We start from the raw sequence: 12602 nt of genomic DNA, 5'->3' as shown, positions 1-12602 counted from the left end.
GAGAAAGGAATGGCTGGCATGGCCCGGTGCAGCGGGGTGTGGAGCAACGGCCCCGTATGCCAGCCAGCACTGGTTGCTCAGAAATATTTTGCAGCTCATCCCAGGCCTGTCAGCCGTCACTCTGCCCACCAGAGAGGGATCACATCACCCTTGTACAGAGAACAACATTCCAGAAGCGCAAGGTGTCGTAACGTAATTCCTAAGGGGGAATTTTATCATCTCTGACTTAATCTGGGAAACTTTGAGAGAACTTAACCTTTACACAAGTGTTGGCCAGGGAAGTTATGTTGGATTCATGAGGATAATAATAGATAGCACATATCTCCTAAAGCAATTTCACACACACTGTGTCATTGGGCCAATCAATAATTTCCATATTTCCTTTCTTATTCTCTAATTGTGAAAGCAAAGCAGGAGCAATGAAAGACCTCCCCAGGGCCACAGAACTGGAAACGGAGTCCCTGGACTTCCACGTGGGAGAGTTTGTCCCTCGCCTACCACTGTGCGTTCAGGGATCGGTTCCTACGAGAAATGGAAGGGCTCTGGAGCCTCTGCGAGCATTCAGAGCCTACTGGGGAAGTTCTCCTGCTCCTGGGCAGAGGTGTATTTCCCTCCGTCCCCCAGGGGTCACCGAGAAGGATGGCTGAAATTTCTCTATGGCTGTGAGCACATGGTTTGGCCTTTTAAAAGATAGTTCCTGTTAATAAATGATCTTTGATAATTACTTTTTGAAGTTTACTTGTTGTATCAGAGGGCTGACCTGTGAGCCTGGCCAATAAGGCTTCTCCAAGTACAGAGTAAGACCATCTTCGAGAATGGGGAAGAAGGCCCTGCTAAAGGCCTCTTGTGTTACCCAAGAGCCCCTCAATGCAAAGAACGAGCATGGGGGTTGGGGGTGGGCAGGGAAGATCTCAAACAGCTAACGTACTAACCTAAGGGTGAAATACATTTTGTCTCTTCTCCTTTCAAAATTGTGCTGTCAGTGTGTGGGGGGTCTGCCCACAAGAGGAATTGGCAGTGGGGTTCAGGAGGGCTGCCAAGGTCTCTACCCCTTACCGCCCATTCCCAAACAATGCAGAGGATAGAATCCACGTTTTAAGGTTTGGACCTCCAACTCCCGCGACCCGAGGGCAAAATGCTGACACCCACCCACTGTCTCAATCTAAAGCATGAGTCAAAACGCTTTGGCCCTGTTTCTTTTGATCTAATCGGGCTTCAAATCCCTGTGCCAATGTCCATCATCACCAGGAAAGCTGTGGAATGCTCCCATTATGCCTAACAACAACAAAAAAAACCCTCCACTCTGTGCCTATTCACCCCAGAAAATGACCAAAAAAGGGGTCAGGAAGAAGATTTAGCAGAGGAGAAAAGTGTGTTACAAAGAAGAAAGTGACAGCCACACAGGAAGGGCTCAGATTTGAAACTGAGTTATGAGTTGAGAGATTGTTTCCTTTTCTCCTATTTTCCTACGATCTTTCTCTTTTCTCCCACCAGACCCAGGTCTCTCCTTCCACTCCCCTCCCCAGCCCAGGGAAAAGAGCAACTCCATCCAGACAGAAAATAAGGCAGAAGAAGAAGTTGTAAGGGTCCAAGAGGGCACCGATCTGATGAATCTTGTGCCCAGTACACCCAGGGTCCGGCTACTTCCTTGCCGCCCAAGAACCCACATTATGGGGAAAAAACCTCCTAGGGGCCAACGCCCGGCTCCCTCCATAGCTCTGCAGGCCCTCCACCCCAAGCTAGCAGGATCCTGGGAAAGGAGCAAGACCCATCTTGATGGGGCCCTCCACAGAGAGCTAATGAATGAGAACGGCTCGTGGGGTGAAGGCAAGGCAGCACGGCAGACGGGGGCTGGAGGAAGAGGGGCTGAGTGTTGATACAAGCCCTGTGTGAACCAAGGAGATGTCATTCTCCCACTTGCCAGAAAATGCACCTGTGTGTCTGCATTGGGGCTGGGTCAAATCTCCCTTGGAGGATGACTGTTTACCAAGGCCTGAGGCTCCAGGTCTGCCTTAGGGAAACAGGGTTGGGTGCTGGTTTTTTTTTTTTTTTTTTTTTTAATGTTTCCAGTTCTGACTTACAAAAGAAAAAAAAAAAAATGGAGCTGGCAGTTGGAAAAGCCTGAAGCTCTTTCACAGCAATTATCCTAAACAGTTAGATGGTGTCTATTAATTGCAAACGGTTGCTTTTTTTTCCCCCCTCTCAAAAAGAAAACAATATGCCACTGTTTAAATACCATAAAGGTCTTGATGGCTTGTTCCCAGGAGAGGTTCCTGAGGTTCAGAAGCATGCTCTGAATTCCTCAAAAGGGCCCTACCTGGCTACAGTAAACGGTTTGAGAGGCTACAACCCTAGTTGGGCCGGAGGCCCCTTAACCAAGTTGCATGGAACGTGCCCCTTGGAAGAGCCCATCTCCTTCCTCCCTCCTATGATTCTGAAAGGCAAGTCTGTACCTGCACACATTTCAGAGCGAGGGACACGGTGGCGCCCCCAGCCCCCCAATTCCCAATCCCTCAGCTGGGAGACACAGGCCCTCTTGTGCCCTCAGGCAAGCCTGGAGCTTGGTGAAAGGTCCGGTCATTGCAGAGTCCCTCCCAGTTCCCCAGGGAAGGACTTACCTTACTCTGCTTTCTGTCCAGATAGAACTGGTGTTGGCTAATGGCCATAGCCCAAATGGACTTGATCAAAGCCGGACATGCGTACCACGTATGCACCGCAATGCCGCTGTGTCCAAACGTCCTCCTTGTCACTGAAGCCCTGGGATGGCAAGAATCACAAGGTTCAGCCATGTTGGTGATACGGGACTCCAGTGACCGGTCGACAGCTTTTACTGAGAATCCCGTGGGATCTAAAAGCCCTTGCATAGACGGGATAGATAAGCACACACACACGCTCACACTCTCTCAGGGAAACTAGCTAGCAAAGGCCATCTTTTTAATTGTTTAATAAAAATTGTACATATTTTCTTTAGCCATTCAACAGTCAATGGACATTTGGGCTCTTTCCACGATTTGGCTATTGTGGACATTGCTGCTATAAACACTGGGGTACATGGGCCCCTTCGAATCAGCATTTTTGTATCCTTGGGATAAATACCTAGGAGTACAATTGCTGGGTCCTAGGGTAGTTCTATTTTTAACTTTTTAAGGAACCTCCATACGTTTTCCCAACTGGCTGCATCAGTTCGCATTTCCACCAACTGTGCAAGAGGGTGCCCCTTTCTCTACCTCCTCACCAACACCTTTGTTTCCAGAGTTGTTAATTTTAGCTATTCTGACAGGTGTGAGGTAGTATCCTATTGTGGTTTTGATTTATATTTCCCTGATGACGAGGGATGCTGAGCATCTTTCATCTGTCTGTTTGCCATCTGGATGTCTACTTCGGAAAAGTGTCTATTCGTGTCTTCTGCCCATTTCTTAACTGGATTATTTTATATTTCTTTATGTTTCAGAAACTAACCCTTTATCTGACATGTCATTTGCAAATACATTCTCCCACTCCCTCGGCTGCCTTTTACTTTTGTTGATTGTTCCTTCACTGTGCAGAAGCTTTTTATTTTGATGAGGTCCCAACAATTCATTTTTTCTTTTGTTTCTCTTGCCTCCTTATACAATGGAATATTACTTGGTGATCAAAAAAATCTTGCCATTTGCAACAATGTGGATGGAACTAGAGCGTGTCATGCTAAGTGAAGTCAGTCAGAGAAAGACAAGTATCATATGATTTCACTCATATGTGGAGTCTAAGAAACAGAACAGATGAACAGAGAGGAAGGGAAGGAAAAATAAAACAGGGAAGCAAACCATAAGAGACTCTTAAAATAGAGAACACGCTGAGGGTGTTAGAGGGAAGGTGGATGGGGGGTGGGCTAAATGGGTGATGTGCCTTAAGGAGGGCACTTGCTGCGATGAGCCCTGGGTGTTGCATGTGGGTGATGATGAATCACTGGCTTCTGCTTCTGAAACCAGTGCTGCACTCAATGTTAACTTGAATTTAAATTGAAAAAATTATATATATTTAAGGTGCACGACAGGATTTGGTATACATATACATAGTGGAAGGATTATTACCGTCAAGCTAATGACCATAGATCATGTCTTCATATATCTGTCATGAGAGCCCCTGAGACCTACTCTCTTAGCCCCTTTCCAGTAGTCAGCAGAGCATCAGTAACTGTAGTCCTCACCCTGTGGGGTAGATCTGAAAGCTTATTTATCCTGCATAATTGCAACTTTGTACCTCTGACCCACATTCCCCCATTTCCTCTCTTCCCCGCCCAGGTAACTACCTTTCTACTCTCGGCTTCTACATATTTGACTTTTGAGAGTCCGCATATGCGTGAGATCATGCAGTTCCCCACCCCCCCATGGCTTATTTCACTTAGCATAATGTCCTCCATGTTCATCCACATTAGTGCCAATGGCAGGACGGCCTTCTTTCTTGTGGCCGAATAATACTCCATTGTATGTATACAGACCACCATTTCTTTATCTGTTCATCCCTCGATGAACACTTAGGTTGTTTCCATATTTTGGCTATCATGAATAATGCTATTCTTTTTATTTACTGGCTCCTCAGGGTTCAGAATTTGTCCAAGCCTCTGCCTCGTCTGGGATAAGATGGGTCATTCTAGGTCACTGGACGGTCCTTTCTGAGCTTCAGCTCCTGGCGCTGGGCCAGGACAAACTTCAGAAACAGGAAAAGCCTTTGACAATGTCCTTTATTAAGCAGGCAATGCTGCCTATGGTGAAGGATAAGTAAATTCTGTTCTAATCACCAGCACAGGCCACAGCCTGTGGGATGTCCCGAGGGAGTCCGGACTTCTCACACTGCTCTAACTCAATGTTCCTTGAAAGAGTTGGTTATCAATTTCAAATTTAGTCCGCCGGCAGGCAGGCTATAAAGAATCCAAAGAGGGACGGCAGAAAGGAGTGCAGCTACTCTCCCGCACTACCCCACGGACACATACACATTTACGGGACAGACAGGGCATATATCTGTGTGGGGTACACAGAGGCAGTCAGACGATAACAACGAAAAGTGGGAAATGTGGGTTCCAACATAATTCGCCACATCCGTGGGGGGGGGAAAGAGTGACGGGATCATGCTTTCTGTGAAGTGTATTCCATAGGCCAGGCAGATGATTTTGCAAATGAAATCTGAGAATGGGGGTTTGCACGCACGTGTGCATGTGTGTGCGCACAGGGCAAGGTACTGGGGTGGGGCCTGGGGTATCTGATGTGAACATCAGGAGAGAAGAATATGTTTTCGGGTTTAAGAGATCTAATTTGGAAGAAACTTGGGTCGGCAGGACTCATGAATAACCGTTTTTTTAATGACGCATTTTCCCTGAAGAAAATCTAGAGCTGCTCCCATCATTTTACCTTGGGGACTAAACACTGAACAGAAGGTCTTCTTCAGACCCACTTTTAGGGAGAAATTCAAATCTGGTGGCTCATTAATGCTACTGATTCTAGGCACGGTAATTCCTCGCTCTACGTAAAAGTTAGGAGAACACGTCAGCTCATGAGCGAGAACACAGTTGAAAATAATGGGGAAGGAGCCCGCAAGGGAGTCAGGAGGAGCACCCCCACAGATCTTCGTAGAAGTAAAAAAGAAACCCATCAGAACTCCCACGTTGCCTTCTGTACCTATGGCTGCTCCTGGGTGTAAGTGCAATCCTTTCTCCCTGAGAAGCTGAATTAGAAAGGAAAAGTAACTGGGAGTGTGTGTCTGTGCGTGGTAGGGGCCAGGTGCTTGTCTTTGTAAGAAAGGCGAGGGAGGAAGGTTCAGGAGGCTGGCCAGGTCTGGGAGGTTCTGCAGGAATACCATATCAGACACTGACGGTTTTCTCCTGCTCCATTAGTAATTTATCTCTTCTCCGCATCTTTCCCTTCAGGCTCTTCCCACCCCACTGACTTCTCTGTTTTGCCTAAACCTTAGAAACGGAGTATTTGCCAAGCCCAGAGAACCGCAGAACCCATGTGGGTATCGAGTTGAGAGTGCGTGTCCAGGAGCACAGATCCGAGGTCATCTTCTGTGGTCCCACCTGAGACCAGAGACTCAGGACGCACCCTCTGCCCGGGCTGATCCCCGGTCCCTGCGTGGCCCACCGATGGCCCCTTCAGGACATGATTCTCTTTCTCACCTGCCATCCCATCACTTCAGTTCTGACCCCCTTTCCTGGCTGGGACCACCCCAACGTAGAGTCAACCAGACTCGTCTTCCCTGCTCCAAGTAAACACGGCAACAGTCATGGGGGAGGCGGTAAATGGAAGGAGCGCCCTTGCTGCCGTGGGAGGGAAGACGATTTCAGGGCAGAGCAAAGGCACTGTGCCAAGTAGCTAACCCCCAGCAATCCCCTTTGTTTGCCTCAGTGCACACATGGAAAAGGTGTCTTTAAAGCAGCAGCTGACTTGGGTTCCTGCCTCTGACATTAGGGCAGACACCTCCCTGGCCTCCCTCCTTCCGTGCCTCCCTCCCTGCCTCTAGACTGGCAGAGGGCTGTTTTCCCCGGGAAGATGTGATCGCACTCTGTGCTCTGCCTGCCTCCAGCGCCTCCCTTCCCTCTTCTGACACCCACCTGACGAAGTCTTCATCCCCCCAAGGGCCAACCCTCAGCTTGAAATCCTAGTCATGCTTCGAGGTTCGGCTCAGAATCTCTCCTTCTCAGAAACCTGTCCTGACCAGCCTGGCTTCTGGCCACCTTCAGTATTTATGGCCCATGCCACCCAGCACTCGGTCCCCGGTGTGTCACATGGAGCGTAGCGGGAATGCCTGTGAGCTGTGGAGCCAGACACCCTGGGTTCAAATTCTTCTTGTGCCACTTGCCAGCTTTTTATAACCTAGAGCAGGTGACCATGTTTCTTTTGTGCCTCAGTCTCCCCACACATAGAACAGGAAGCTAGCAGCACCTCTTCCTGGTCCTGAGGCACAGCCCCTCAGATGAGCCAATCCCTGGTTTTCATTCTGTCAGGCAGCCCCTTTCTGCGTCTGACTCACTGTGGCAATATTCCTTTCACTCTTTTAACATGTAGGGTTTCCCTCCCCTCACGCTAAGACTGGTCTGATTCAGTTCACCTGGAAAGCGCGGCTGGAGTATTATCCCCAGCCTCGGTCTCTCCCCCACTGGGCCAGCACAAGCGGATTCCTGCTCTGCAGAGGCAGGGTCTCCAGACCGAGAGACCCTTCGCAGGACCCTGAGAAATGCTGGACAAGCTGTTACTCTAACGTCACCACCTTCATCTGACTGCAGATGGGATCTCCACAACGTTCTCCACCTGCTGGTCATGTGGTGACTGTGGGACGTGGGCCGAGCTCTTCCCCTCCGCGGAGTGGCTGTCTCACACAGATTACATGGTGGGGCAAAGTGGCCTGTCACCCCTGCTGGGTTATCGCTGGTGGCAGGAGCTGAGACACTGCCCAAGCTCAGCCCTCTGACTGGGGGGCCAGGCCTCTGACTGTTCTCTGAGAGCTCGCTGGGAGGCAAAGAGGCGTGTTCTGGCTGCTCAGAAGCCATGTGTGAGAGGAGCTGGGGCCACCTCCACTTTGGCAGGTCAAGGCTGGGGCATCAACGGTGCCTAAATGTCCTGTTTGCTCCTCTCTAGAGTCTGACCTTTTCAGGGTCTTTCTAGGGTTACCTTCCTGTAAATCCACTTTGGACCTCCTGAAAGCAGTTTATCCTTACGTGTCAGGCCTGTTTTCAGGGAATTTTGCTGCTGCTTCCGAGCTGCCTCTAAGTCCAGGACTGCCGGCAGACAAAGAGAGGAAAAGCAGCCAGTATGTGCGCCCGAGAACCTTCCACGCAGGGCTTGCTGCATTCCAAACCGGGACCCTATTGTTTGGCATCTGACTTAGAGAGCACTGGTTTTTACACTAGTGCTCCCTGGGACACAATGTGAGGTGGGGAGAAAAAGAACTCTCTTGCTTTCAACATCCACCCACAACACTAACACCCTAAAATTACAGCTCGTGGAATCAAACAACTTAACACAACTGCTTTAGGTATAGATTCCTTTTGGTGCCGACTGTCCCCCCTGAAACATTCTCAGGAGCTCTGACAAGCCATCCTTCAGACTCTTCTCTGGCACAAGCTCCTGAAAAGGACTCACACCACTACCCAGTCTAGTTTGGTGTTTGTTACCAAGTGCCGTCCATCTACCCTAAAACGCCCCGGAATGCAAAGACCGCACCACACACGAACACGTGTAGCCAGAGGGGATGATCACGGAATTGCCGATTCCTCTCATGCACACACGCACGCACACACACACACACACACACACACTCCGCGTACGCACGCAAAGCACACTTGAACCCGCCGCATCTATCAACATATTTAGTACAAAACAAAGCTTCACCGTCAGATTTGAATATACTCAGCACGGGCAACCATCTTCTCCCCGCTCCCCAAAATGAGCAATGACAGCAAGAAAATAGTAATATAAATAATATGCCGGCTGGGCCACGCACGCCCAGAAGAAAAGGACTTTTCTAGCTTACCTGCGGGGGTCATGAACTTCCACGGAAAACTTCTTCTCTCTGAAATACAGGTTTTCCAACTGTCTCCATTGGAATATCTGGACAGAAAACAATGCGGTTGACGTTCAGAAGTGGTTGGCTCAGGGCTCTGGTCCTCTCTTTGCTGCTTAACGTCTACAGCTGAGCTTCCTTATCAAAGCGGAGACCGACCGCAGAGTGTTTGCAAGTCCTCCGCCTCTTGCTGGAGACACACACACACACACACACACACACACACACACGCCACTCTCCAATTCAAAACCGGGCAACGTGGGTGTGGATTTTCCTGCAGGTTTCTTAACGGGAACAAAACAAGTTCTTAGCAAGTTGTTCCCCTCCGCTTTGCCTTTGTTGCATTATCCGAGACCGTTCCCAGCCCCGCAGACCTCCCTCCAAAGAGAGGGGGTGAAAGGGGGCGAGCGTGAGCGCTAGGAGGGCGGGCTGTGGAGCGGGGAGCAGGGGAGCTCTCGGAGGGGAGCAGGAGCCAGCTGCGCGCGGCGCTGAACTGAGCTTCCTCCCTCCAGTGCTGAAATGGGAAGGCGCTCAAATTCCCAGCCTCCCATCGGGACTCCACTTCCTGCCCACTAATGTGTAAGAGCTCAACTCGCCCTGGCGATCAGGCTCGGGAAGCTTCCCCCGAGAAGGGCGGAGGCTGCTGGAACCTTATTTCGGGGCAGGCAACTCGAGATAACAATATGAGCCTGTCAAGCGCCTGGTTCTTTCTGCAGCACAAAGCAAATCCAGAGTCCGGCTGCTGCGGGGACGCTGCCGCCAGAGGCTGGCTGCCATCAGGGGTGGGGTAAGAAATGAGGCAGTTTTGAAAAGTGGGAGGGAGCCAGTTCCTGCCCCTGCCTGATGCGTGCCCTCAGGCTCTGGTGGGCACTCCTCCTTCCACCAGGGAGCCTGGTAACGAAGTGGACTGCGAGGTCTGGGAGTGATTAGGGCAGCCATTCTGTGGGAGGGGGTTCCTTTCGTCGGAAAGTTACTTAACCCTCTGGAAAACGTCAAAAGAGGTTAAAATTATGTGCACCCACTTTTGTAGTTCTATTATTTATGTTTACATGTGATGCATTCTGCAGCCCCTTCTAGACACCTAGAATTTGAGCTGATTTTGCCCAAAGTAGGGTAAAACAGGAATCCTGCACTTCCTCTTCACCCTGGGAGTGGCTGATTCCCTGGGGTCTGCCTGTTCTTTGCTCACTGCATTGAGGCCTATGCTTTTTAGGGTCTCCTCATAATCCCAGAGTCCTCTCAGCTGGAGCTCCTGACACTCCCTGACCTACTCAAATTTTTGCCTCCTTAAAGATGTGACAGTGATTTCCCTGTGCCCCATCAACCCTGCCCTTCCAGACCCAGACACGCCAGCTAGTCAGGGCTTGGCCAGGGGACTCCACCCCTTTGTCAAACTGGGCTGGAAGAAAAACTCTTTCAAGAATGGCTGCATTCTTTTCTTTTCACGACCTGCTCTTGCCGAATGTTACAATTATTTTGTCTGCATGATAGGGAGGAGGACATCTACTCTTACGACTCTTTGGTCCCCAGTTTAAAGACCACTTCGCTCTGAAGCCCAAGGAAAACTGTACTTCTCTTTTTGCTTTAGCATTGGTTCCAAGTGGGTAGAGAGACATTTCAAGGCAAGCAAGTGATCCAAAGCCCTACCTTGGCTCAGATAGCTTTGTGTGAGGTCATGGATGAAATGTCGCCTGAGTAGAGCCATTACTCAAGTCACAGATCTGAGTCTCGTGCTCCTATCGGATGATTCTGCTAAATTCAATCCCTCAATGAAATACCTTAAGTTCCTGTTGTTAGATATTTGTAGACATTCCACCAGAACTTAGGAACAGACACAAAAATGCCAGAACTAACAGACCCCAGACACTGACCTCCGAAACTGGAGGCAGTAAGTACACAGGACACAGTGGCCAGGCACATACACCCTGGAGTCTGACTGCATCTGTGTGAATACAGGGTCCCCCACATCTAAGTTGTTTGAGCTTTGGCAAGTGACAGCATCTCCTCGAGCCTCCGTTTCCCCATCTATCAAATGGCAATACTGCCCCTCTAAGGTAGGAGCAGCAGACCCTCAACACGGTGCTGGCACAAAGTTGAAGTGCTCCATGAGCTTAGATGTTAGTGTGATTCCTAATTGTTCTTATTTCCCCCAAATCCTGGCGAATAACAGAATAACCAAAATAACTTTTTTCAATTTCTTAACTCAAGAGGAGACATCGGCGTTTAAGAAAAATAAAATTTGATTATTCCCATGCTGGAAATCCTTGACTGAAGTGTACAGTATTCCCCTGCCCCCCTCTCCCATCCCTCTGAAAAATGGGGTGGATGGCAGGTGGCTATTTCCTCAGTGGGACCCTCAGCCCCTGTGCCGAAGCCATCTTGGCTCTGACTGGCTTCACAGGTGTGCGATATGTGCTCAGAAGAGCCCAGCGCTTGGTGTGATGTTCTGCTGTCTCCATCCCACCAAGTTTTGATCAAGAGGCCCCGCAAACTGTATTACTGGTCCCAGTCTTTGGTTCCGGCTGGTGCTTGGGCCAGGGGCCCTGTCCTGGGCTGGGCAGCACTTGGGGTTAGGTGCTTCTCTGAATCTGATGGGTGGACCTTCAGGGGCTTTCTCCTCCCAGTTACGAGGAAAGAAAACAAAGCTGGTGCTTTCGAACACCTCACCTGGGCTTTTTGTGCTAAGTCCCCTCCCACTGGGCAGAGAACCCCACGGCCCACGCTCAGAGGGTCTGGTTCCCTGGCACCTCCTCCCTCTCGCTCCTTGTAAAGCAGAAGGCAAGCAGAGCAGCCCCTGAGGTGCTCCCAGATGCTGCTGCTGTGGGGAGCCTCACCTCTGCCCACTCTGCCAACGGGCCCAACATAACCCTCGGGGCTCAGCTGTGGTGCCTCTGTCCACCCACTCCCAGCACAGACTCTGGCTCCTAGTGTCTCTCTAGGATGCTGGATGCTTGTAGACATTTTCTAACAAGGGGCAGGGGCTTTCCTTCAGGTCTGCTCTAAGCAGGGAGTCTGTTTGCAAACCAAACACTGGGAAGGGAGGGTGGCAGTGAGGTGAAGGAACGGACAGTTTTTTAGGACAGAATCGCATTGGGGCATTAGCAGGGTCCCTGAACAGAAGAGGAGGTATTCATGTGGGAACACTAGGCTGGTCCTTTTCACCTCATGCAGGGGGAATGGGAAGGGCTGGGGGCCAGGGTCCAAAGACAGCTGAACATCTCTCCACCTCCCCCGACCTCCCTGTGCATCCAGGCAGCTGTTGGCCACCAGGGCCTTTACCCCTTGAAGTGCACAGTCCCTTCCTGGAGGGCCAGACTCTCCGGTCCCCAGGCCCCTGTGCCCCACAGCTTGGAGGCCCAGCCTGCTAAACCCTCCACTCTGAAGGTGACAGAATATAAGCAGCAAGCAAACAGAAGATGCTTGACCTTGCCTCCTCTCTTTGTAAACAGGATCCACTGGCCTCTGAGGTGCCGTTTTGGAGGCAGCCCCAGATCATCTGTGCCATTTCAGAGGGCCTCCCTGGCTTGCTGCAGCTGTCATAACCCAGCTACCAGTTAAAGCCAGCAATGTGCTTTGTGAATCCACATAAAGACACATCCTTCATACATACACACACACACACACACACACACATTATGGCTTAGCGAGTTCCCGGATGATTTTGCATGACTTCTGTGACCACTGAGGCCCATGGAGTTAATTAAAAGCTAACCTGCTGGTTTATCAATAATCAAAGGATTTATTAATGAATAGCTATTAAATCAAGGCCTTTCTAATGCACCTGGGCATCTTTAAAGCTCTGCAAACATCTCTTCTTTGATCTTTCAGCATCCCCTGAGAAGAATGAGTGGGAAGTTTTCTTCTTGGGGAAAGTGAGGCCCAGAGAGATTAAGGGGCACTGCCTAAGGCCACACAGCAAGTCAGCGAAGGAACCAGAAACAGGAGTCAAGGGCGCCTGGCCCATTACTCTATGCTCCTTTCCACATGGGCCCACCAATTAGTGGAAACAGCTCTTACTCACTAATGGCTGGTTAACTTTATGAGTGGAATTATTTTTACAAATGAGCAAC

At 50.1% G+C, this 12602-nt stretch overlaps 1 protein-coding gene across 1 annotated transcript in view; it reads right to left on the bottom strand.

Annotated features, from left to right (window-relative positions):
• The window catches only part of FRMD4A (FERM domain containing 4A), a 746022-nt gene that overhangs the window by 56537 nt on the left and 676883 nt on the right, over positions 1–12602 (bottom strand). The window contains 2 exon segments of the mRNA XM_040645388.1: positions 2619–2757; positions 8503–8579. Of these exon segments, the coding sequence (XP_040501322.1) occupies positions 2619–2757; positions 8503–8579 (216 nt within the window).

Source organism: Ursus maritimus, unplaced genomic scaffold (assembly GCF_017311325.1).
Source record: "Ursus maritimus isolate PB19 unplaced genomic scaffold, ASM1731132v1 scaffold_31, whole genome shotgun sequence".
Taxonomy (NCBI): Eukaryota; Metazoa; Chordata; class Mammalia; order Carnivora; family Ursidae; genus Ursus; species Ursus maritimus.
The sequence above is the reverse complement of the archived record's forward strand: the minus strand, read 5'-3'. Positions and strand labels throughout refer to the sequence as shown.